Source organism: Hypomesus nipponensis, chromosome 26 (assembly GCF_054491055.1).
Source record: "Hypomesus nipponensis isolate SF chromosome 26, ASM5449105v1, whole genome shotgun sequence".
NCBI lineage: Eukaryota > Metazoa > Chordata > Actinopteri > Osmeriformes > Osmeridae > Hypomesus > Hypomesus nipponensis.
In genome coordinates this window covers 5,904,272-5,928,379 of record NC_140386.1, presented here as the reverse complement: position 1 = coordinate 5,928,379, position 24,108 = coordinate 5,904,272, and the positions used below count along the sequence as shown (strand labels likewise).

Below are 24,108 nucleotides of genomic sequence, written 5' to 3'. Positions count from 1 at the left end.
GATATATGCTGCTGACTACGGTTTGACCACACACCTTCAACCAGGAGCAGTATTTGGTGCCAAAGTTGTTATGAATACATATTTTATAACAAGAAAAGAGGCTATCTTGCCATCTCATATACTTTGCTCTTACACGTGTGAAACATCATTTATTGAATGAAGTTGTCACATGTGAAAACGTTGATGATTTAACCATATGCCAAATGTATATTTAATTGCTTTCTCTTTATACTTCTCAAACTACTCTGAAGAGCTGCTTTTTCCCCCCTCTGAGCATTTTAATTAACACACCAGTTGGGGTGAATACTGATAGTTCCAACGCCTAAACCAATCTTCTTCAAATGAAATCTTATGTTTGTGTGCATTTGTGTGTGTGTTTAGGCAATATTGAAAGCATCCATGCTGACACATTTACTCACCGGAGGTAGTGTAAGGTATAATTACTTTGTAGCGTCGAGTATAGATAAGCAGACTCACTGCATTGGGCTTCAAAGCCCGTCCAAACCAATCACTTTGACAGGAGCTGTCTTTGATCTAAGCTGTTCGACGACTGATTGCTCTATCCAAAACGATGGTTTCCCTTTCATGGTATTGAGTGTGTGAGTTTATTCAAGTTCAAGTTTGACGTATTATGACCATTATTTCCAATAACATGTACATTGGAAGCTTATAGTTCAGGGGGTGGGTGACAGGGGTGAGGGGTGGCAGGGTGGGGGTATAGTCCAGTAGGGGGGGGGGGGGCGTCAAATTCAGGGGGAGGATGGCCCAGGTGAGGGGTCGGACAGGGTGGGAAGGGAAACCGTCATATGTGTGTCTGCATGTGTGTGCCAGAGTGAAAGACTTGGTGAAGGATGGATAAAGAGAACAATCCAGAATTTTCAAATCCCAGGTGCTTTGTTTAGGTGTGTAGGATCCTCATTAAATAGACGATCACGGAAGGTGGTCTGTGAAGAGGTCAGAATATGGGTCTTGTAAGTCTTACTGTCAAGTTCTTGGCTGTAGACTATTGCAGTCCCATGGTCAGAAATCTTAGGTCTGCAGCTTGATGGGGTGGATTAAAATAGGTGATGGATTTGAGATGCCTGTCTACAGCAAATTGTTTATTCTCACTCCGAAAACAGAACCATATCCCAAATGGGCTTTCACACACCAACACAGAGTACATTGCAGACTGGAGATTCATGGGTGAATAGTTCTATGAGTTCCTTTCCTCATTTGCTCCACTCTCTCTTTCATCCCTCTCTCCCTCCCTCTTCCCCCCTCTGTACTCCAATTACATGTGTTCAAAGCAGCAACCATCCATGCATACACACACAGTCACTCATGCACATGTATATTCATTCACTCCCAGAATCCCTGGGAGAATGCCCGAGACATAGGCCTGCTTGAGGACACCAACAACTCCAATGTACTTGTTGCAAATGGCATGTAAACCGTTCAAACAATTGTACAGGATATGTTTTCATGGTTGCGACATCTGTCTGCTTCAAATCTCCTGTCTGGGAGTTGAAACATTTTCTACTGGAGCCCAAGCAGCTGATGTAAAGTATCAGGTGTAGGCTTCCCGACGGAGTCATTATCGGGGTGAATAGCTCTTTCAAATGACCTCTGAACTCCACATACACAGAAGGAACTGAGCTTTTGGAGAGCCGAGTGGGAACATTGAAAAACTTCCATGGACGTCTTCTTTTCCCCCACACACACTGGTGTGTGTGTGTGTGTGTGTGTCTGTCTGTCCAAATAAATCTCCTGTTTGTGTGTGTGTGTTGACTTGGGTTTCTCCTCTCAGATGGGGTGGCTTGCAGACAACACCAGTTTCCACTCCAACATCTCTGAAGCGGCGGACCTAGCTGTTGCCGTGGTCTACTCTATATTCGGTGAGTACACTTATAAAATCTCTTACCGGTGAACATAATCAATGCCTTTCGTCTCAACCGCTAGCAATTAAGTCACCTTTATGACATTTAACTCAACAAATAAATCCTGAATAGTGTTCCTGAAAGTCTATATACATTTACATTACATTTATGCATTTAGCAGACTCTTTTATCCAAAGCGACTTCCAAGAGAGAGCTTTACAAAAGAGCATAGGTCACTGATCATAACAACGAGGTAGTCCCAAACATTGCAAGCAGCCAAAACATGACGCATATCTTGTGAAAAACTAAACAAGTGCCAAAGGGAAGACCCATAAGAGCATGCAGTTATACAAGTTACAAATTAAAACAAGAACCCCAAAAATTGCAAGACTGTACCTGTAGAAGAACAATCAACAGTAAAATATTTCACAGCGAGTACAAGAGTTCAAGAGCTAACTTTGTTATAACTTACCTACAAGAGCAACAAGTCTCTCAATAAGAGTCATTGTGATCCTGGGGGAAACTAACATCAGGTCCAGCCAAGCATTCCTAAGTGGCATTGTACTCCCGGAACAAGTGCGTCTTGAGCCTTTTCTTGAAAGTGGGGAGACAGTTAGGTCTTGAGCGGTAGGACCACCAGCTGGTTCAGGCAGGAGGACTCAGTATAGTATTTACTTGATACTTTATTCACACGGTACAATACATCATTGTAACATTTGATTTGGCATTATGGTTCTGCTTGCATCGGCTCCCTGCCGCACCCAACGGAGACACCGTCTGGACCTCCGAGCAGAGAGCAGCGACGCATTCCCCCTACGACAGGAAACACAGAACCAAGGGAGGAGGCCGGGGAGGCGGAGGCAGCAGATTAAACAGAAGCACCCTGTGTCGCACTAGCAAGCAGAGTGCAGCGATATCCTGATTAAATACCCGCCCAGCTAAGGTGTGCCCCTATTGCGTGATGACGCACTGCCAGTGACACGCTATGTCTCGCGTCCCCCTGCATTAACCAGCTCCGCTTGTTTGTCTGAAGAAGACCGTAGGTGGCGGGTGTGGGTGTAAGGCTGCAGGCTAGACTTGATGTAGTCGGGTGCAGTCCCGTTCACGACCCGGAAGGTCAGTACCAGGGTGTTGAATCTGATACGGGTGTTGATGGGTAGCCAGTGGAGAGAGATGGGAAGCGGGGTAACAGATGAGGAGCGGGGTCATGTAAATGTAGTGTACATTTTTCTGTGGGTTGATGTTCGCCCCAATGCAAAGTGCTCCACATGGAAGGGCCTCGTTTTGGTTGTTTGCATGTGTGTGCTGCTCGGAGGACATTGGCACGATGGATCAAGCTGCTTTTGAGTTATTGCTTTCCTAACCTTTATCGCACACACATGCACAAACTGCAATCAGTTGCTGTTTGACCGGTAAAGTATATCTATCTCCTACATTCAGGATTTATGAAAGTAAATGGCAGCTGTGAATGAACAGGATCCTTGGATGTATACATTGTGTGTGAGATAGAGATCTCAGAGCCTGGGCTCCAAGACAAGCCAGTGTTCATCTGAGCCTGTGGTTTGTTCCTATTTTTAGCAATGGCACGTGGCACGAGGCACAATCTACAGACCTCCCAGCCCCAATGCTTTCAAGAAACACCCCCACATGCACACAGACTGCTTTGAGAGTCTCGTTCAACACCAGCACACAAACCCTTTCTCACACACACACTTCAGCAGGTTTCTGATGGTATTGTAAGTCTCGGCTCTCGGTCTGCTTCTCCACACTTCTCGCCTGTCCCCACACAAACACACACACAGACTGAGGCAGACGCACACACATACCCCGTTGCATTGGCTAAGCTGATTCAAGCCTTCGAGTTTGTCCTTACAGACTGAAGCGCAAAGCAGATGAATCGGAACGTCTGATTACTACGAGCAGAATGACTCACCCGCTGGATTGCTGTGGTTAGAGATGAAGATATGACAGTTATATTGTCATGATCTTAGCTATTGCTCTCTTGATGAGCTCTTTGATCTCTCTGTTTATCCCACATATCTCTCTCTGTTGCTGTAGCCACCCTTCCACAGTGAGAGAGCATTCATATCAGTGCCTCTTTCATCTTGTGTGTGTCTGATAGGAGTGTGTGGTGTTGTGTGTGTGTGTGTGTGTCATTTATCACATAGTAAATATAGTGTGTGTGTGTGTGTTTGTGAGGTATAGGGGCTGATGTCATTAAGATGCGACATCCCTTGAGACAGTTCACAAAATGTTTTGAATCCATATTCCTCAAGGATATGGCTCCGGAAGGTGTCTGGCTTTTCCATCCGAAGCCCATGTGTCAGTCAATGCTGGGATAGAGTTTAGATTGACGTAGGCAAGCACACACATTTTAATCGTATCTCCTTCACACATGCACCTTTGCCTCATGGTTATCTGACTGGTTGGCTGGCTGACAGAGTTGCTGGTTGGTTGGCTGGCTGGCTGGCTGAGTGGCTGGAAGACTGACTGACTGTTCTCTGTGGGTGTTGTGCAGGTTGCCGGTTTCTCAATAGAAAGCTTCTTTAGGACCTTTGCCTGGAATTTCCTCTCTGTCTCTTTCTCTTTTATTCACCCCTTTTTCTCTGTGTCGCTGGCTTTCTCTCTATGTTTCTTTCTCACTTTTTTGTCTTTCTCCCTGTCTCTGTCGGTGTGTGTGTCTATTTCTCTCTGACAGGTGTGTGTTCACTGGTAGGGAACACCGTGCTGCTGTATGTGTCCTATAAGAAGAAGAAACTTCTCAAACCAGCCGAGTTTTTCATCATCAACTTGGCTGTCAGTGACCTTGGCATGACCCTTAGCCTTTACCCCTTGGCTGTGACCTCCAGCATCTACCACAGGTCCCACACACTATGACACAGATAACCACACACACACACACACAAAGACACTAGCCACGTAATGTCCCCTTTTCATTATCTTGGTGTGTCTGACAGAAATTTCAATCTGTCTCTCTCTCTCTCGCTCTCTCGCTCTCCCCCATCTCTCTCCCCTTTCCTCTGTCTCTCTCTCTCTCTGGGCCAGGTGGTTGTATGGTAAGACGGTGTGTCTTATTTATGCTTTCTGCGGTGTTCTGTTTGGGATCTGCAGTCTCACAACCCTCACTATCCTCAGCACCGTGTGCTGTCTGAAGGTCTGCTACCCCCTCTACGGTGAGCAAGCTCCCCTGAGAGACACGGCCAGACTGGGCGCCATCCTGCTCCATGAGCGTCCATACTCTAATGACCTTTAACCCCCCTCCCAGGTAACCGCTTCGGCCCCGACCACGGGCGCATCCTGATCGCCTGTGCCTGGGCCTACGCCCTGGTGTTCGCCTGCTCCCCTCTCGCCCACTGGGGGGCCTACGGGCCCGAGCCGTACGGCACGGCGTGCTGCATCGACTGGCGCGTCTCCGGCCTGGACGCGGGCGCCCGCTCCTACACCGTGGCGCTGTTCGTGTGCTGCTACGCGCTGCCCTGCACCGTCATCGCCGCCTCCTACACGCAGATCCTGGCGACGGTGCGCGAGTCGCGGCGGGCCGTCGGGCGGCACGTCTCCGCCCAGACGCGCATGGGCAACATCCAGACCGTCATAGTCAAGGTAACGGACGGGGGGACGGGGGGACGGGGGGGGCGAGCGCCGACGTGAATGTCTGTCGGGGCGGGCGAGGGAGAGACGGCGTGAGAGGGAGAGACGGAGTGAGAGAGAGAGAGACAAAGAGTGAGAGGGAGATACAGACCATGAGAGAGAGACAGAGGGAGAGACAGAGTGAGAAAGAGAGAGAGAGAGAGAGACAGAGTGAGAGGGAGAGAGACAGAGACAGTGACAGTGAGAGGGAAAGACAGACCGAGAGAGAGAGAGACAGAGTGAGAGGGAGAGAGGTGTCGGTGCAAGAGCACGTTGAGGACACCTGTAGGATTCCTGCCATGGAGGTCTGTGTGTGCCTGTGCAGGATCGGGACCCCAAACAGCTGCTGCCGTTGGCGACCTGCATGCCAGACAGATGTGAGCCATAGCTGCAAGCGTTCACCAGAGAGGCCCGAGCAGAGAGAGCTCATTAAATGAAAATGTCGCAACCACCTAGACCTAATCAGCCAATTGCCTCAATAAGGTCGAACTGGATATACTGAAATAGGAGATGAACATGTACCATTAGAAAAGGGCTCTCGGGGGGGAGGGGGTTATTTTCTTTCTCACTGTCCAAAGCACTACGGTTCGACCCGCTTTTTCGCCAACACGCTTAGGGCTTCCCGACTCACCGAAAATGTGTGCGTCTCCCCTCTCCACAGCTCAGCGTGGCCGTGTGCGTGGGCTTCTTCGCCGCGTGGAGCCCCTACGCCATGGTGTCCATGTGGGCGGCGTTCGGCCACATGGACGCCATCCCCCCCATGGCGTTTGCCATCCCCGCCATGTTCGCCAAGTCGTCCACCCTGTACAACCCCCTGGTGTACCTGCTCCTGAAGCCCAACTTCCGCCACCTGCTGTCCAAGGACCTGCTGTCGCTGCGGCAGGCCTGCCTGCGGCGCTGCAGCTGCGTCCACCGCCTGTCCTGCCGCTCGGTCGCGGCGGTCGGCCTGCGCTCGCTGCGGCCGCGGGTCGGCGACGCGGCGGCCGACTCGTCCTCCTCGCGGGCAGTCCTGGGCTCCGCCCACTGCGCCTGCGAGCGCTGCCGGGACCCGTTTGAGTGCTTCAAGCAGTACCCCCGCCGTTGTCACATCAACGTCAACACCGTGCAGCTCTCGTTGATGGATCGCGTGGCGGCCCCCCCCGCCGCCCTCCCGCCAGGGCCCGGGCCTGCCCCCCTGGCCCGCACGCAGCCAGCCTCCAAGAAGAACGTGCGCGTGGTCGTTCGCGGGAAGAAGAGCGCAGAGGTCGATGGCCTGGAGGTCACCCTGGAGACAGTGCCCGCCCACCTCAAAACCGTTGCTCCGTGAAAGACCTTCACAAATGCGCGCACACACACACACACACACTCAGCCTTTCTATGAATGTATTCTTTAAACATTTTCTACATCTAAGACACATTTTTTTCTTCTATGTCTAGTAGGATATTTTGTGGGGTTTTCATCTATGACTCTAAAAGCGTCTCCTAAATGAAAAATGTGAATGACTCGCGTTGATAACTATTTACCTCATTGTAGTTCTGTTAGAATCAGATGAAGCAAAGTAGAACCCATTGAGAGGTGGGCCTCAGTCTGTTTGTCCAACGATGACGGTTCTTCTCCCTTTTTAAAGTGTTCTCAACCAATCACAGGACAGTAGAGGTTGATATCAACCAATAGCGTGTTGAGTTGAGACGTATCTCAACAGCACTTCCTTAATCCATGGAAAATAAACTCAGGAAGGACAACACACTTCGAGGACACTGAAATGTGATAAAGAATATTTTATTATTTAAACATGAGAATTTTTTTTTTTTTTCTCCATTTCCATTTCCTCATTAGAATTTATTTAATTTGTTTACATATTTATGAAGTCATCATCTTTTGTTTTTATTTCAACTCTAATAGGTAGTTGGTGATGGTTCTTTAATATGTTGCCTTTGAAGAGCAGCTACTGTACTGTGACTTGTCAGAGTAAAACTAAACCCAGACTTTTTCAGTATCCAACTCTGAGCCATGGCATCTGCCCTCTCCAAAGTCACCAAAGACAGACTCTTCTGTCAACATGTCTGCATTGTATGCAAAAAACGATTGCGACATTACATGCAAGTTTCACCTCGTGAGAATGAACAATGTTGATATTTAGAGGGATCCTTTAAAAAAATATTTTGTGATGTTTTGCGGGGGCCCTGTGGCGGGTGGGGTGGTGGTTTGTGGTTGTTATTCTGCAGTATTGTGCGTGCCAATGGTGTTCAATAGGTCTGAACTGAACCTCCAAACTTTAAAATGATGCTTTTCTAGAACGGTGCCTTCTGAGAAGTGCAAGGATCTTCTCAGATATCACAATCAAAGGGCTGTATTTGAACTGGAGGTGTACCTAGAAATATGATCCTTATGGAAAATTCTAGTGCACATGTGCAACATAGAATCCAGCCCTATCTACTGTACCTTGCATTTGTATGAGTACTGAAATTGTTTATGGTGCTGTTGAAATGAATGTATGTGCTCATTGTTTTTTACAAATATTTTACTTTAATGTGTTGATGCTTTGTTTGGATGAATCAAAGTGTTCTAGAAGTAAACCACAAGTGGAAAAACGGTATCAGTGCAGTGGGACGTGTGTGGTTCTTGTGGTCATGTATCATTGCTTGAAATACTCTCCCCTGTCTCTCTGCTTGTCTCTGTGTGTACCAGACGTGTGTGTGTGTGTGTGCTGCCTCAGGGAGAAGGACTGGCGGGGCCTGCAGCTGGTAGATGTGATCGTGTGGTTTCACTGAGCCCAAAGAGGGCTCCTGCCTGAGGTTATTGTTAGCCATAAACTATTTTAATTAAGATGATAATATATCAAATATCGTAAAAATGGACACGGTCACGGGCATGGACTTAACATACGCAAACACGCAGTGAAAATGAGTGGGTATGGTTGCAGTGGTACAAGCTTGGGAGCTGAGGGAAGATGCAAAGACAAAGTGTACCCTGTTCAATTGAAATCAATCTGTTTTATTTTGAATACGTATTACACATGACATGATAAATGTCCAAATGCATCAGCACCAAGAGAAAGTCCAGATGTGTTTTTCTTTGTGATGAATGGGTGCCATTACTGTTCATTGGAATAGAGAAATACTCTACAATAAGGCTTTGGCAGAGTTGAATGAATTTCTCCAGGCTCTGTTGGGTCAATTAAATCCCCACGTTCTTGCGGTCGACCCTCCGTCCCTCCCTCCACGCTCTCCTTGCACGTGTGCATTGTTCATGAGTGAGCGGGAGCGGGAAAGGCAGACACTGACACGTTTGCTCAAGGAGGTATCGCCATGGAAACCAGCTGTTTATTAGAGTGTGACATTTCCGTCTTTCTCTTTCGAGGACGTAACGGGGTGTGGGTGGGGTGGGGGAGGTCGGGGCTGTCCACCAATCGCCTCGGCGAGAACACCAAAGCTGCAAAGGACCACCAGTCGGGAACACGTGGAGGTATAGCTGTGGGTGGGGGTGAATCGGTCAAAAGTGGGTGAAGACAAGCGAGAGGGTAAAACAAGCAAATGAGACAGTGACTGGGAAAACGAGCAAAAAGAGCAATGAATGTGAATGACTCTACAGGAGTAAAGGGTGTGTGTGTGTGTGTGTGTGTGTGTGTGTGTGTGGGGTGGGGGGGGGGGGGGCGATTGAGAATAGGTTCTTGTCTGGCACGTGTTTTGTGGCGTGGTTAAGAGACCGTGCTTGAATTACAGCCGCTAAGGGACTTCCGTTCCAGGGACAAGGTAACACCATGAGAGAGAGAGAGAGAGAGAGAGAGAGAGAGAGAGAGAGAGAGAGAGAGAGAGAGAGAGAGAGAGAGAGAGAGAGAGAGAGAGAGAGAGAGAGAGAGAGAGAGAGAGAGAGAGAGAGAGAGAGAGACATGGAGAGAGGGGGACATGGAGAGAGGGGGACATGGAGAGAGGGGGACATGGAGAGAGGGGGACATGGAGAGAGGGGGACATGGAGAGAGAGGGACATGGAGAGAGAGGGACATGGAGAGAGAGAGAGAGAGGGACATGGAGAGAGAGAGAGAGAGGGACATGGAGAGAGAGACATGGAGAGAGAGAGAGAGGGGGGAGGGAAGCTGAAAGGAAAAGGAAGAGAAAGATGAGTAATGGGATCCATGGAGAGGAGGCGTTTAGGGAGGGGGGGGGGGACACAGAACACATTAACTGTAGCGGAAGTAAGACAGAGACGGGTTAAGAAGGAGAGGATAGTGGGAGTGGGTGGAGTGTGGGTGTTTGGAGGGGGGGGGGAGGGGGGAGCATCTTTGCCATGGCTCTCGCTTGCTCACGTGCGGATAAAAATAGCCTCCGCCTGTTTACATCTCCCCGAGAGGAAGCATTTAACCGTGTGCGAGTCAGCATCAGCGCAGGAACATCCACTAGAAGGGACCTGTGGTCCAGCAAAACCTGGGTTTACACATGCATCCTTCGTGAACACTTAATTTCAAGATAAATGCAAGTAAGAAAACAACGCAAGGCTAAGCTAAAGTGAACTCTCACCTGTAACGCCCTGGAGAAAAAAATGTACATCTGGACCATGTAAATTATTTGGGAACCCATGCTGAAATCTACCACATATTTTTAATCTCATTTAAATGTATTAAATGAGAACTTCCAAAATGTTCATTATATGTCTGTTTTTCTACACAATTAGATGTGTACGTGAAAACATGACTTAAGGTTCAGGAGGAGGGAGCCAGGTGGCTGAGTGGTTTGGGAATCGGGCTACTAATCTGATGGTTGCCTGTTTGATTCCTGGCCGTGCAAAATGACGTTGTGTCCTTGGGCAAGGCACTTCACCCTACTTGTCTCGGGGGGAATGTCCCTGTACTTACTGTAAGTCGCTCTGGATAAGAGCATCTGCTCAATGACTAAATCTAAATGTGAGATCGTTGGAAAAGTTAATGAATAAATGTTCACAAATGTACATGTACATTTTTTAAGTTCAGATTCAAACACAGTCCTTGAAACCTAAATTCCAGTCAGCGAGGTCATTCTGTGAGCCTATTATCAGTGTTATATTTCTGTTTGTCGTCTGAAAAAGGTAAACATGAACACGCTAAGGATTGAGGAGAAAGAGAAAGGCTTGAAGACGGACTGGAAGACAATCACAACCTGTTCCAACCTGGGACAAAAAAGGCAGGCAGACAGTTAAAACCAGTACTGCTGATATAGAGAAAAGTCACTCCACAAAATATTTCATTAACACTGTGCACACACAGGCTGTGGCAATGCATTCATTCTTTGTAGTGGCATTTAAGGATAGTCCATTAACCTTGGATGTTGTGCCGGTGGGTGGGGGTGGGTGGGTAGAGGAGAGTAGAGGGTTGGCAACCATATTATTTAGTTTCCCCTAGATGTGCTGTGTCAGAAGAGGGCTGATTAGAGTGGGAACCAGCCTGACAGTCCTGTATGTCTGCATGTGCGCGATCATTGAATACACATGAGACGCAGGGAAAGTGACGCAGCAGTGAAGGCTTTGACCTGATGACCTCACGCAGTAAAGGAATGGGAGAGTAGAGATAAAGACTTCTCCAAGCTCCCATAAAGGAGTCTCAAGCCTATTCAGCTTTGGAGCTACGAGTGTGTATCCGTTCCAATAGGAGGACATGTATTCATTTGGATGCAAATGTAATGTATGAACATTAAGTTAACAATTATACATGTTTTGATCTTGGCCTGGATGCAATATTGTGAATGAGCCAGGGGTTTAGCCAGAATAATCTTTTTGGGTAGGCCTAGAAAAATATGGATAGGCATCTTTTCAGGTTTTTTTACTTATTTACTTTGCGATGTGCACCCGGTGCATAATTTTTTTAATGATGATTTTTGGGTACGGAGATATATTTTTTTGGGGGGGTAGGCCTTGGAACAAATTGGGTGAGATGAGCTTTGGAATGAGCGTGTTCAAGACAGAGAAGTAAAGAGAGAGTGTGAGGGAGGGAGAGAGGCAGGCAGGCAGGCTGTAAAAGAGGTTGTAAGAATCACTAAACGCACTCACACAAGCACTAGAGCTGCTTTTCCCCGATTCCTGGTTAGTGCTCCAGTGTCCCATCCGTCAACCTTGATCTCTTTTGACTGACGATGCTGTTGCCATGCTACACCCAGACATGCTAAAGCAGATGCTTTAATTAGCTAATGGACAAGATCCAATTTGGCACCAGGTCATTGCTCATTTTGTTTGCCTACCAGTGTAATAATTCATCTTGTGCTTTCATTCCTGTCCATTCCATGTGTGCTATCGATCGTGCCTCATGGGGGAAAGCACATGGTGAAGTGTTTTTGCAGTTTAGCAGTGAGTGAATGCCTTTTAGGATGGTGTGGCCATGCTTTTCAGATTATAAATAACAAGCTTCATCATTGTCACGAACCGAAAAGAGATTTCATTGCAACATTTTGGGTATACATCATAACTATCTAATTTGCTTCCTTCGAGGCATGAAGAGAGCCATACTGTACGTCAAAGCTTACAGGAAAAACATTTTGCAAGATTTGGATGAATGACAACTAACCAGGAAATGCCATGGTTAAGAAGATATTGTTATATTTTGGCTTCAATACAGAGACACACTTACTTGCAGTTTGAACTTCTGCCAGGGCCAGTCTACAGCTTGGAGTTTGTTCCAGAATGGGAGAGGGCACCAGAACAGCAGACAGTTGTGTGTTGATGCCATCTACTGGCAATATCCAGACCAGCCCACAGGCCAAGTAATGTTTCCACAAACAAGGAATTTGCTCTGGTGGGTTTGTGCATACAATAAACATAGCAAAGCAAATATAAATATGAAAAAAAGTACTGTAATACAAACTGGATAAATCTACAGTAAAATACAAAACAATTATAAGAAAGAATGCTTTATAATAGAATAAAATAGGTGCAATTGAACTGTTCAAGGGCATTGTGCGTTAATGTTACGCATTAGCTACCTACAGTTGGAAATAAACTGTCTTTGTGGCGTGAGGTTTTGGTCCTGATGAACTGCAACCACCTGCTAGAGAGAAGTGTCTGGAACAGTGGGTGTCCAGGGTAACAGGGGTCAGCCACAATCTTTTCTGCTCGCTTCACCCAGGGCCTCATTTTAAGATGGGACCTCCCAAACATACAATTCTGGCTATGCTACTGGCACAACATGGAACATAAAAGATGGTGGTGTGGTGTGGTGTGATTGAAAGAATTCCAAGATTCACAAGAAAAGAATGTGACGCGTAGCTTGTTGTACAAGTATGTCCTTCCAGAACATCATTGTGTTTGATCTATAGTGCTCACGTTCAAGTGCACAGCAAGAGTACTGCCAGGAATACTATGTTTCACTGATGCCAATATCTTGCACATCTGCAAAATCATGTCTTCTTTAACAAACTGACATGTTGAAATTATGAATGTGCATCAGTTAGATAGCTATGTATTTCCAGTCCGTAGCGTTACTATCGATTTGTAAGCTCCTATGTCATCTTTCTAAGGCAGCTTGCCACCTGACAATATCATCATTGTCTGGAGTGCAATGACACTATAAACTCATCTCCACGGGTAACGGTCCTTTTTATCGCACTGCCCGTGGTTGCCATGGTGACAAATGACATGGGGAAGGGGGCAGGTTACACCCACCGGAAATGTCTGCAGCGCCAGCAAAAATGAAACTGAACGAAACCTGATTTTTTTTACTGGATATTTTCACTTTAGATATCCAAACAGGTGTTATTATTGTCCAAGAACTATGGCTCATTATCACTGCCAAAAGCCTCGAGAGTATTAATTTCCGTTACTCGTGATTAAGGGAAGTACCTTGCCAAGCAAGTGTTTTGGAAACATCATCACCGGGTGGGCCGAGACGTGTGGGAGGAGGAGGCAACGTTTTCCCAAAGCTAGCTAAGCTAACGCTAGACTGGCTAGCCAGACCCCATGGTCTTTTTAAGCTAAACCCGCTTCGTCGCTGGCGAGATCCTAGCCTGGCCAGCTTGCAACACACCCAAACATGGAACACTATCATGAGTATTCGTAGGGAAAATAGTATTATTCTACCATATCAGCAGCTGGCTAGCTAACGGTTTCAGTATGCCCAATCGACGGTGTTCTTTGAAGCTTGACAGTGCCTGATACAGGCCTGCATTTTTCGATCTGGAAATTTATTGACAGGATAGCTAGCCATACGGTTTTTTCTGACTAGCCAACATAGCTAGTTAGCGCTAGCCTTTTCGCTGCATCCCTGCCCAAGCTATGTGGGCTGTGTCGGTAATATATCAGTGACCATATCAGTAAGCTAGCAACCCTTAGTATTGCAATTTTATTGGAGGAAGTTCATCCGAAGTGTACATTTTATGGGATTCATATCGACAAGACACAAGTGGGTCTGAGCAAACATGGTGAATTGGAGGCGGCTGCTGCGGGTGTCGAACCGCTCCTTTTTGGCCTTTATCTTTTTCTTTTCCATGTCCACCACATGTCTCTATTTCATATATGTGGCTCCTGGAATAGGTGAGTGTTTTGAAATGCCTTGCTAACTTCATTTGTTGAATTATCCATACTGTTATAATTCATTCATGTTGTTTAATTGGCATCGTCATTTCTGCAGCTGTTCTAGTGCTAACATTAGCCAGCTAGTCAGTCAGCTATTTTACTGGTCAGCAAGGTTGACTATAGTTAAGGGTTAGGTAGTCTACCTTATTTAGCTATTTATGGCACCCGTCACGACAGTAATGCTCATTTTACAGTTGTGATTTATCAAGGGTGGGAGCCCACAATAATCAGTCGCACAAGGATGGCCCATTGGATGTAAAAACAGGGACACATCTGGCTGGATCTGGCCTTGGAAGATGGCAAGTCTGTCTTACACATGACACAAAAACTGTAGCTGAAGGATGTGTCGACTTCAGTAAGCACTCGCATGTCAAACCCAGTGAGCTAGTTACTAATTTCTAATGGGTTGGCCCCCGAGAATGCTGTCTTTAATCTGCTATTAGCCAAGACTCCAGAGGCATGGTCTGATGATCTGAGAATGAGTTGGATTGATCAATGAGCTAGTTTAGGAAAGGTACTGTAAGTGCTCCAGGCAAGGATACCATGGAACAACACGGCTAACCCACGCCGATGTACATACAGTTAATTTAGTCAATTATTTCAGGAATAAATCTGATACGTTATCACTTCCCCAGTACGGGAGATTAGCGATGGATTAGGACTGGCTTGTGAGATCATTTAGGCCAGTTAGTCCTGATCAGGCTTTCACTTTCATGGTCATAATCTCAACGTTAGGTGTGAGTGTAGGTTATTCTATGTAGGTCATTTCAGCATAAAAATGCTAATGAACTTGGTTTTCTGGAACACTTTAGTGGGTTGAGCGTCTGTGATTTGCTTGGATCGTAGGCAGGTTTACATGGTCACAGTTGGCACATGGTCAAGTGCGATCGGTGGTCTTTGTCAACGTCCTCAGGTGGTATAAAACCCCTTTTTCTATCTGTGTGTGTGTGTACGCATGTGTTCCGGAGCCTCGCTTGACCTCTCCCATCCCCCTTAGTATCTTCTCCCCGTCACTCCTCCAAGGTGGTCTGGTTGCTCTCTGATAAGACCCCTTATCAGCCCCTGAGCAATACTGATCCACTAGCACACCAATGGAGGTGGACGCGCCGCTTAGCACGACACGGCAGCAGACACGGAATGGGAGAGGTAGGCTTTTCCCCCCGGTATCCATCACTCGACGCTCTCATTGTCTGTCTGGCCCTCCCCATTCAGGCTGAGATCAAAGCGCTTGTCAGTCACAAGAAGATCAACGTGAGGCCCTGGTTACCAGGGGCTGGAGCAAGTCAAACACAAGGCCCCCCCCCCCCCTCCCCCCGGGAGCTGAGAGAAGCTGGATGCATGCCTCTGTGCCTAGAGCCGGAGGGATGACACTCCTTTTTAGGATGGCCGTGTGTGTTTGTGTGTGTGTGTGGGTGTACACCTCTGTGTGCACCCTGTTTTACTGCAGTAGTGGTGATAAATGATTCAGAGGCCCCGGCTGCGCTTGGAGCTGGTCCTGCCGTCTGTAGCCGCGGGAGACGGTGATTTCCTGCCTGGCGGGAGTCTCTTATCTCCCCCGGCGTTTTGTCGTGGGGAGTTTAAGCCGTGGCATTGTGTGACAGCTAAGGTAGTTCCTCGGGAGGCCAGGAGCGCGAAAGCTTTTACGCTGACGACACAAGAACCATTTGGACTTCCTGTTTGGGTGCTTGTCACTCTCTCCCTATCAGGGGTGTAATTACACAAGGTGTCTAAACAAACCAACTGATATTCGACCCCCCGCTCTCGCTCTCTCGCTCTCGCTCTCGCTCTCGCTCTCGCTCTCTCTCTCTCTCTCTCTCTCTCTCTCTCACTTTCACTCTCTCTCTCTCTCTTCTAGCCAACACCTACTTCTTCATGGTGCAGGCCCAGGGCATCATGTTAAGAGACAATGTGAGGACCATTGGCCAAATGATCCGATTGTACACCAATAAGAACAGCACCCTCAACGGCACAGGTAAATACCAAACGCACACAACACCTGGCTGAACGATCAGGAACAGGCTGGTTTCTGGTCCTGAGGGCTTGTCACGTCTCATTTAACTCTGTGTTCGTTCTCAGATTACCCAGACGGCAGTAACTCCAGTGAGTATGTGGCCCAGCCAACCACATACCTCCCGGAAAACTTCACCTACGCCCAGAACCTTCCCTGCCCAGAACGCTTACCTTCTATGAGTAAGTACGCTCACCGGAGTAGCAAAAACACAGGGATTTAATTAAGGATGCTAGCTAGGTGAATCCCCTGGTTAACCCCTGTGCATTAACTATAACATGATCATGGTGTTTGCCTGTCTGCCCTCTTAATCTGCCAGTGAAGGTGGTGCTAATCTTCCTTTTTCAGGGGCAGCTCTGAGTGGATTTCAGCCTGCCGCCCGCTCTCCTAATCCTGTGCCACTGGCTGTTATGTAACAGTCTTTGTGGTGAACTGCCCTAACCCACCTCAGTCTCTCACTCTACCTCCTCTAGCCCCCCCCCCCCCCCCCCCCCCCCCTCGCTGCCCTGCCTTAATCAATGGGTCATTTGGCTGTATGGAGAGTATTCAGTTACCTGTAATCCAGGTGCCATCGGTGAAATCTCAAGACAAACTGGAGGGCTGTCTCTATGGCGCTCTTTGTTCTCTCAAAGACTCACACACTCAGACACACACTCAGACACACACACACACACTCCCTTGATGATTTGAGCCTGCTCTGTCTGCCCCTCGGCTGGTCTCAGACAGCCTGTTCACCTCGGCTGGTCTCAGACAGTCAGACAGCCGGTTCACCTCGGCTGGTCTCAGACAGTCAGACAGCCCGTTCACCTCGGCTGGTCTCAGACAGTCAGACAGCCCGTTCACCTCGGCCGGTCTCAGACAGTCAGACAGCCTGTTCACCTCGGCTGGTCTCAGACAGTCAGACAGCCCGTTCACCTCGGCTGGTCTCAGACAGTCAGACAGCCTGTTCACCTCGGCTGGTCTCGGACAGTCAGACAGCCCGTTCACCTCGGCTGGTCTCAGACAGTCAGACAGCCCGTTCACCTCGGCTGGTCTCAGACAGTCAGACAGCCCGTTCACCTCGGCTGGTCTCAGACAGTCAGACAGCCGGTTCACCCAGACTTGATTGACTCACACGGTACATTCAAGGTTCCCATATTTCCTGGCACCACACTCTGTGGCAGTTGCACCTATCTCCATGTTCCAGCACCGCACCCAAGTAATGTCAGCCAGTAATCACACACACTGACTCTCTGTGTGTGTGTGTGTGTGTGTGTTGTGGTTTCTCCACACAGAGGGTCCTATGGATGTGAACATGACTGAGATCCCCATGGAGCAGATTGAGATGAAGTTCTCCAAGCACCTGGACATTCGGCACGGGGGCCACTGGAAGCCAAAGGACTGCAAGCCACGCTGGAAGGTGTGTGTGTGTGTGTGTGCGCGCGCAAAATTGGTTGGGAGCCCCCGCGGAGTTTCAGGTTCCAACCCGTTCTCCTCGCAGGTTGCCATACTGATTCCGTTCCGAAACCGCCACGAGCACCTGCCCATCCTCTTCCAGCACCTGACCCCCATGCTCCAGAGACAGAGGCTGCAGTTTGCCTTCTACGTCATCGAGCAGGTGTGTGTGTGTGTGTGTTGTGGTAGAAATGTTGGTCATATGCATAGATGTATGTGTATGAAATCTATAAGCTTCTACGTTCGTTGGTAAGAGACAGGAAGGGAAGATAATGAAGTTGAGTTCAAAGGAACGTGAGGTGCTGATGGCTCTGTGGGCAGCTTGCCCTGGGGGATGGGTGAAGCATCTTATATGGCCTTCTGTCCTCTGGTCAGTGTAAGGGGCTATAGAGGCAGTTGCTCTGAACTTTGGCTAGAGAAGGACTGTGTCCTGTTCCTTTGTTTGTGTTGATGAAAAGTATTGTTTGAAGATGACCACACAAAGGACAGTTGACCATTTGGCTGGCAAACTCCTAGGGCTTTATTATCTACTGCCCTGGCGAGAGATGCCACATCAAAGAACTGTGAGACAATTGGTATGGAGATGTATTGTTTCAAACTGTCACTGAGTTGAGTTAGCCAATCACAGAGTTTGCTACATTGATTGGTTGACCTTATAGAATGCCATTTGATCAAAAGTTTATATAAGGCAGTGCATGTGTGATAGTCCTCTATCACTCTTACGAACGATTTGTGACTTGCACACCCATCGTAATGACTGATCACAAAGTGCTTTGTTTAATCTTAAGTTTGTACAAGCTAAATAAATCAAATTTAAATGGCCATTTTGACTATGTTCAAATCTACACCGTCCAGCTAGAATTTTCTTTCACAGTGTGTGTGTGTGTGTGTGTGTGTGTGTGTGTAGCAGCGGGTGAGTGAAAGGGTTTGCTGGTAAACGTGTGTGTGCATATACAATGTTTATTATATATTTTTATTATGTATAGTGTTTATTTGTTCACAACATATTGGACAAGCTTCACAGTTGCTTGTCTGTGTGTGTGTGTGTGTGTGTGTGTGATCAGACCGGTAGCCAGCCCTTCAACAGAGCCATGCTGTTCAACGTGGGTTACCGCGAGGCCATGAAGGACATGGCCTGGGACTGCCTGGTGTTCCACGACGTCGACCACATCCCCGAAAACGACCGCAACTACTACGGTTGCGGTCAAATGCCTCGCCACTTCGCCGCCAAGCTGGACAAGTACATGTACATGTAAGTGCGTGCAGGGCGTGGCCGCGGCGGGCCAAAAACCGGCGCGCCTCCCAACTCGCCCGCGACGACAGCGGCTTTCAGAGCCGGATTCCGCGTACGCCCGATTCGGTCGGCGTATGCTTTCATCCAGACGCGCATGGGCTCTCAGGCGTCCGTGGAAGCTAGGTATTAAGCTGGCGGAAAGATCCGGCGATCTGTTAGCGCGGAGGCTTCCGCAGGCTGACGTGTCACTATCTTCCTGGAGCAGCCTCGTGGCTGGCATCCACCTGGCCGGCCGCCCCGGTGCAGTGTGCTGTGTGCGCGGGCTGGCTCGGAGTAAGATCCTTCAGATCCTGCTCAGCGCCTGCTCTTAAAGGGCACATGCGTTTGGGTAGGGAAAGTCGATTTGAGTCAATTGCCCCTTTTTTTGGAAGTATTCCTGTTTGTGCCCCTTTTTTGCATGCATTTATTTTGTTACTTAAAAAAAAAACAACAACAACAAAAAAAAACAACAGAGAAACCTCTCAACTTCAAGGTTTCTTTTGTGAATGCCTTTAATATGTTTTTAGGCAGCTGAGTGTGAGAATTAGAGGGTTGTGGCACTCAGGAAATGAACTGAGAAAGAAATGGCTGAAGGGAAATAACTCAGTCATTAGCTTCTTCATACTCCCTCAGCAGACCTTCGGTTTTTCAGATTTCACGCTCCGGTTGTTATGTGGGTGTGGGTGTGTGTTTTTTCTGTCCATGTGTTTCCCGTTTCAGTTTGTAAGCTGTCTAAATAAGCCTTGTGGGCCATTTTTGTTCTTCTTCTCTCTCGTGTGTGTGTCGGTGTGTCTCCTGTCCATGAGTGTGTTGTAACACAGCTAGTCTTGTTCTTTGTCGCCTGGTGCTTTCCTGTGATACACAATGGTAAGGTTCTCTCTCTCTCTCTCTCTCTCTCTCTCTTTCGCTCTCTTTCCGTTGACCCCCCCGCTCCCTCTCCACCTCCTCTGTCGTCTCGTTCACTCACTCCCAGACAGAGCTAGGCTGTGTTGTTCCGCGTGCGTGTCCGCGTGTGTCCCCCCCCCCCCCCCCAACCCCCCTCCCGACCATCATATGTGTTCCTGAGCGTGCACGAATGCGCGTCCTGCCCGTCTGATCGCGTGACCCCTCCCCCCTGGGGTTTCTTTTGGTCGCTCGTTTGTTTTCGCAGACTGCCGTACAGCGAGTTCTTCGGCGGGGTGAGCGGCCTCACCGTCGAGCAGTTCCGCAAGATCAACGGCTTCCCCAACGCGTTCTGGGGCTGGGGAGGGGAGGACGACGACCTGTGGAACAGGTGAGTCGTGCCGGGCGACGCGCAGGCGACGCCAACGGTACCGGGCCAGTGGACGGGGGGGGGCGCGGCGGTGGGGGTCCGGTCCAGTGAGAGCCACTCAGCGCCCCCCCCCGTCTGCCTCTCCCTTCCCAGGGTGCACTACGCCGGCTTCAACGTGACGCGGCCCGAGGGAGAGATGGGGAAATACAAGTCCATCCCGCACCACCACAGAGGAGAGGTGCAGTTCCTCGGGAGGTGAGGGACACACACACACACAGAGAGACAGAGGTATCTCCCGCTGGGAGAGTCGAGGCAAGCTAACCCGAGCTCTTCCTGTGGGCACATTGACTGGATCCTACCCTACTCACCCTCCCTCCCTCCCTACCTCCCCAGGTATAAGCTACTGAGGTATTCCAAAGAGAGGCAGCACCTAGACGGCCTGAACAACCTCCACTACACGCCCCAGATTGCCCTGAGCAGCCTCTACAAGAATATCAGCGTTGACCTCCACCCAGACCTGGCCCCCATCGCAGACTACTGAGCCTCCCGCCCAACCCTTTCCATCTCCTCGTCCCCCCAGAGGCAACCCACCATGGACTGGGGGGTGGGGGCGTGGGGTGATGGTGGGGGGAGGTGGTGAGGGAGGAAGGTGATCAGGCTGGGTGGGGTGGGGGGAAACACACTGTAACGCTGCCAAGAAAGCTAACTGAAAAAAAAAGAAAATATACAAAAATAAGACAGGCAGGGGTAACGAATCTGTTCATCGAACTATTGATTGTGTGTGCGTGTGCGTCTGTGTGCGTGTTTCTGTCTTAATCCGGGGGCGCGTGTGTCGTAAGTGCGCGAGTGTGTTGGCAACATGAAAGCCGGTGCGCTTGCATGCGTTTACGAGCGAGCGCCGCCGCCGCGTCGCTGCATGTCTCCGTGTGTCCGTGCTGTCTTTCGCTACTAAGGGTCACGTCACGGCTTCATCCATGTGGAGGGAGAGGAGGCCTTTCCCCAGCCGTTTACTGCGAAAGCCTTAAAGTTGTGGGGGGGGGACCCCCCCCCCCTCCGCGACCCCCCCCAGCTAAGCAGCGCTCTCAACCTCTGATGTCTCAGTTTCACCTTAGAAGCCAACAGACATATTTTTTTTTTCTTTTTGTCTCACTTTATATGATTTTGTACACATATCAAAGAAAAAGATAAACAAAAATGTATTTTTTTCTTTTTTTGGGGGGGGGGGGGGGGGAGATAAATTATTCCTTAAAAGGAGAAAAGTCAAGGTGACCTTATGTGATGTACATTTTTGTAACATTTGTTTATATTTATTTTTCACTTTTTTTTTATTGTTTTTTTTTTGTTTTTTTGATGGATGTTTTAAAGCACTCCGGTCTGTGTCCCACACGCTTTAGCTGTTCTTTTGCTGCACTGCTCAGACCGCATGCACAGAACAAGATGTAAATGCTGGCCACCTAAAGCTGGAGCACAGATCACACATGTAAATACTGGCCTTTTAATGCTCTGGCGTCATGATGTACTATTGGAGTTGACTTTTGTTTTGGCAGCTATCTTCTTTCTAGAGGATTTAACCGAGTGAATCTTCCAGAGAGGAAGAGTGTTCTAACATGAAATGAAGGTGTAGGTAATCAAATCGGGGAGGGGGGTGGGTTGAGATATTTTGCATGCCTTAATTTATTTTGGTACCAGATGTTTTTTCTTTTCTTTTTTTTTCTTTTTTAAACATAATTTATTTTTTATCATTTCAAGATGTGTATATATTTTTCTTTTTTTGCCTGTGTTGTGTAGATTTTTCTTCTGTTTTTGAGGTGCACTGTGTGGAAAAAGGAAGTGAGCTCTCCCAAGCAGGAGGAGAGGCTGAGGAGCCACGCTGTCGGGTTATTACCCCCAGTTCTGGGCTTTTCACATAAGCACGTGGTCCGTGGTGTTGGAGGCCGCGTGTTCTGATTGGACATTGTACTGGATGCCGGGTTACAGTGTTGACTGTGTGTTTGAGAGGGCGTGTGTGTGAGTGTGTCTGTGTGTGCGCTAACGCTGTTGCACAAACAAGTGTGTATATTGATCTTAGGTTTCTTGTTGGACCACGTGTTGTAGGTCAGTCGGTGGGCTGTACAGTGTTGTTATATTGGGGTTTGTGGATTAAGCTGATTGGTGTTCTGTTGTGGGTGTGTGTGATGTGTTCTTAACAGTGCACTCTGATTGGGTAAGAAGGGCCAGAATGAGAGAACCGTAGCCGACGTTCAGGCTGACGCTGTTCTTGAGTGGCACAGATTGCAACGTGGGCCATGAAGACTTTAAGGTGTTTAAAGTTTGGAGCGCTACAAGGATGATGTGGAAAAATGTAGGCAGTAGGCTTTTTTAGTTTTTTTTAGTTTTTTTGTTGTCCCCCTACTTGTTAATAGTTCTTTTTCCCCCTCTTGTACATAGTTTTGTCTTTCGCCCACACGTTACGCGTCCAAAGTACATTATTTTGTTGTTGTCTGTGTCAGTGTATTTGCGTTGTTCAGTTTGTGACACGTGTATGTCTGAAACTGAACAACTCTGTGAAAACAGACGGGTTCACCGTCGTCGTCCCCCCTTCCCCCGCCCCCTCATAAGAGGCAGGGTCTGCTGGTGACAGAGAGGGGAAGGTGACGTCCTGGTCGCGTTCCACCAGGGCGCTTGTTGTCCGCCCCGAGCCAGTCCTCTCTGTCCCGGCATTTCCCGTGGCACCATGGAGCGATCTGGAGACGTTTGCCGAGAAATGACCGTCAAAGCGGACGCGGCCTGAGCGATCGGCTCAAGTCTGTTTGATCTGGGCCCCCCGTAGATCCGACGGTTATATAAACCTCTGTGTGTGTGTGTGTGTGTGTGTGCGTGCATCCGACCAATTGGGTGAGGAGAGGGGCGGAGAGCCCGACGTGACATTCTATCGGAGGTGAACCGTGCCAAACGTCCACTTCTGCCACCCCATCATTCCTCTCCCTCTCATCCGTCTCCCCTCATCCCTTTGCTTTTCTCGTCGCCCTCCTTTTCGTTTCGGCTCCTCCCGCTCTGCCTCGTTGTCGCTCTGCTCCCGACTGTCGGAAAAGGCGCCTAGCTCAGCTCTTAAAAGTGTTGTCGTATGAAGAAAAAGAAACCCCCCCCCCAGTGTTAAGGATCTTGGGTTTGGTGTTACGGGTTTGATCGGTCAGTGTTTGCTGGATAGGGGCTTCTCTTGTGCTATGCCTTCTTGCTCATCAGATTTTGCATAAGACGAAGTAAACCCCCCCCCCCCCGCCCGCCCGCCCGCCGCTTTTGTTTATATCGGCTCTCGCATCCCGTGGCTCTCGCAAGCTGAGCCGCTGTAGCAGAGAGACTTGTTTGTAAGCCCGGTCGTGGGATCTCATCTGCTAGAAGAGATCTCCCCCCCTCCTCCTCCTCCTCCTCTCCTTTCCCAGTTAAGTATCAGTGCGCTGTTCAAGGAACAGTGTGTTAAGGGTATTAGGAAGTTAATTGGAGGAAGGTGCAGATCACTGGGACTGGTCTAGGATCAGCGTTCTTGAGTTGTACATATTGTTCTGGGGGGGGTGCGTTGGATACGGTGCGAGGGGCGGGCCATCCGGGCATCCCCCCAACGTCACCTCTTGGTTGTTGGAATATCAAAATATAGATAGAACATTTCAGATGATATATTCACCGTTACATTATTGTAAAATAGAGTATTACATTTTGCAGTATTCATATTTGTGCCTTGAGTTCTTTTCTTTTCTCTCTCTCTCCCCCCCCCCTCCCTCCCACAAACTGTTTTCACTTTGTATTCTTGTTTGGAGGATAACGATTTGGGGTTGTTTTAAACTGAAGTGCACATGTTTTTCTTTTTCTATTCTGTATTTCCAGTCAGGAGGTCTGATTTGAGACACATTAAACAATTCATTACAATTGACTGATAAGATTTAAAATGAGTCCTCTTACTGTATCTGTGTTGAGTCTGTGCCAGGGTTTGTACAGGATTGAAAAAATGGCTGCAATGTCTCCAAATCCAAAGGTTTATGCTTTCCACATCCCAAATTATTATTCTTGACAACCTGATAAGGTGCTCGCGTTTTAGGGAAGTATAGATTTTAAATTAAGAAAGTCATCTTATTGGAATGCTAGTTAACTAGTGGAATGGAATTGACCCATTGC

The 24,108-nt window shown here is 48.4% G+C and overlaps 2 protein-coding genes across 2 annotated transcripts; both read left to right on the top strand.

The window, feature by feature from the left end:
• Positions 1–1,789: 1,789 nt before the first annotated feature.
• opn7a (opsin 7, group member a) lies at positions 1,790–8,072 on the top strand. Its single transcript, XM_084692806.1, has 5 exons — positions 1,790–1,877; positions 4,558–4,720; positions 4,905–5,032; positions 5,125–5,459; positions 6,148–8,072. The coding sequence occupies exons 1-5, from the start codon at positions 1,790–1,792 to the stop codon at positions 6,790–6,792; spliced, it is 1,359 nt and encodes a 452-aa protein (XP_084548932.1). The 3' UTR covers positions 6,793–8,072.
• Positions 8,073–13,069: 4,997 nt separating this feature from the next.
• Positions 13,070–23,221, top strand: b4galt6 (UDP-Gal:betaGlcNAc beta 1,4- galactosyltransferase, polypeptide 6). The gene is made up of 9 exons (XM_084692697.1): positions 13,070–13,953; positions 15,851–15,967; positions 16,072–16,185; positions 17,278–17,402; positions 17,484–17,600; positions 18,502–18,689; positions 19,861–19,983; positions 20,116–20,217; positions 20,356–23,221. Exons 1-9 carry the CDS (start codon positions 13,839–13,841, stop codon positions 20,501–20,503), a joined length of 1,149 nt encoding a protein of 382 aa, XP_084548823.1. The 5' UTR covers positions 13,070–13,838; the 3' UTR covers positions 20,504–23,221.
• Positions 23,222–24,108: the final 887 nt, after the last annotated feature.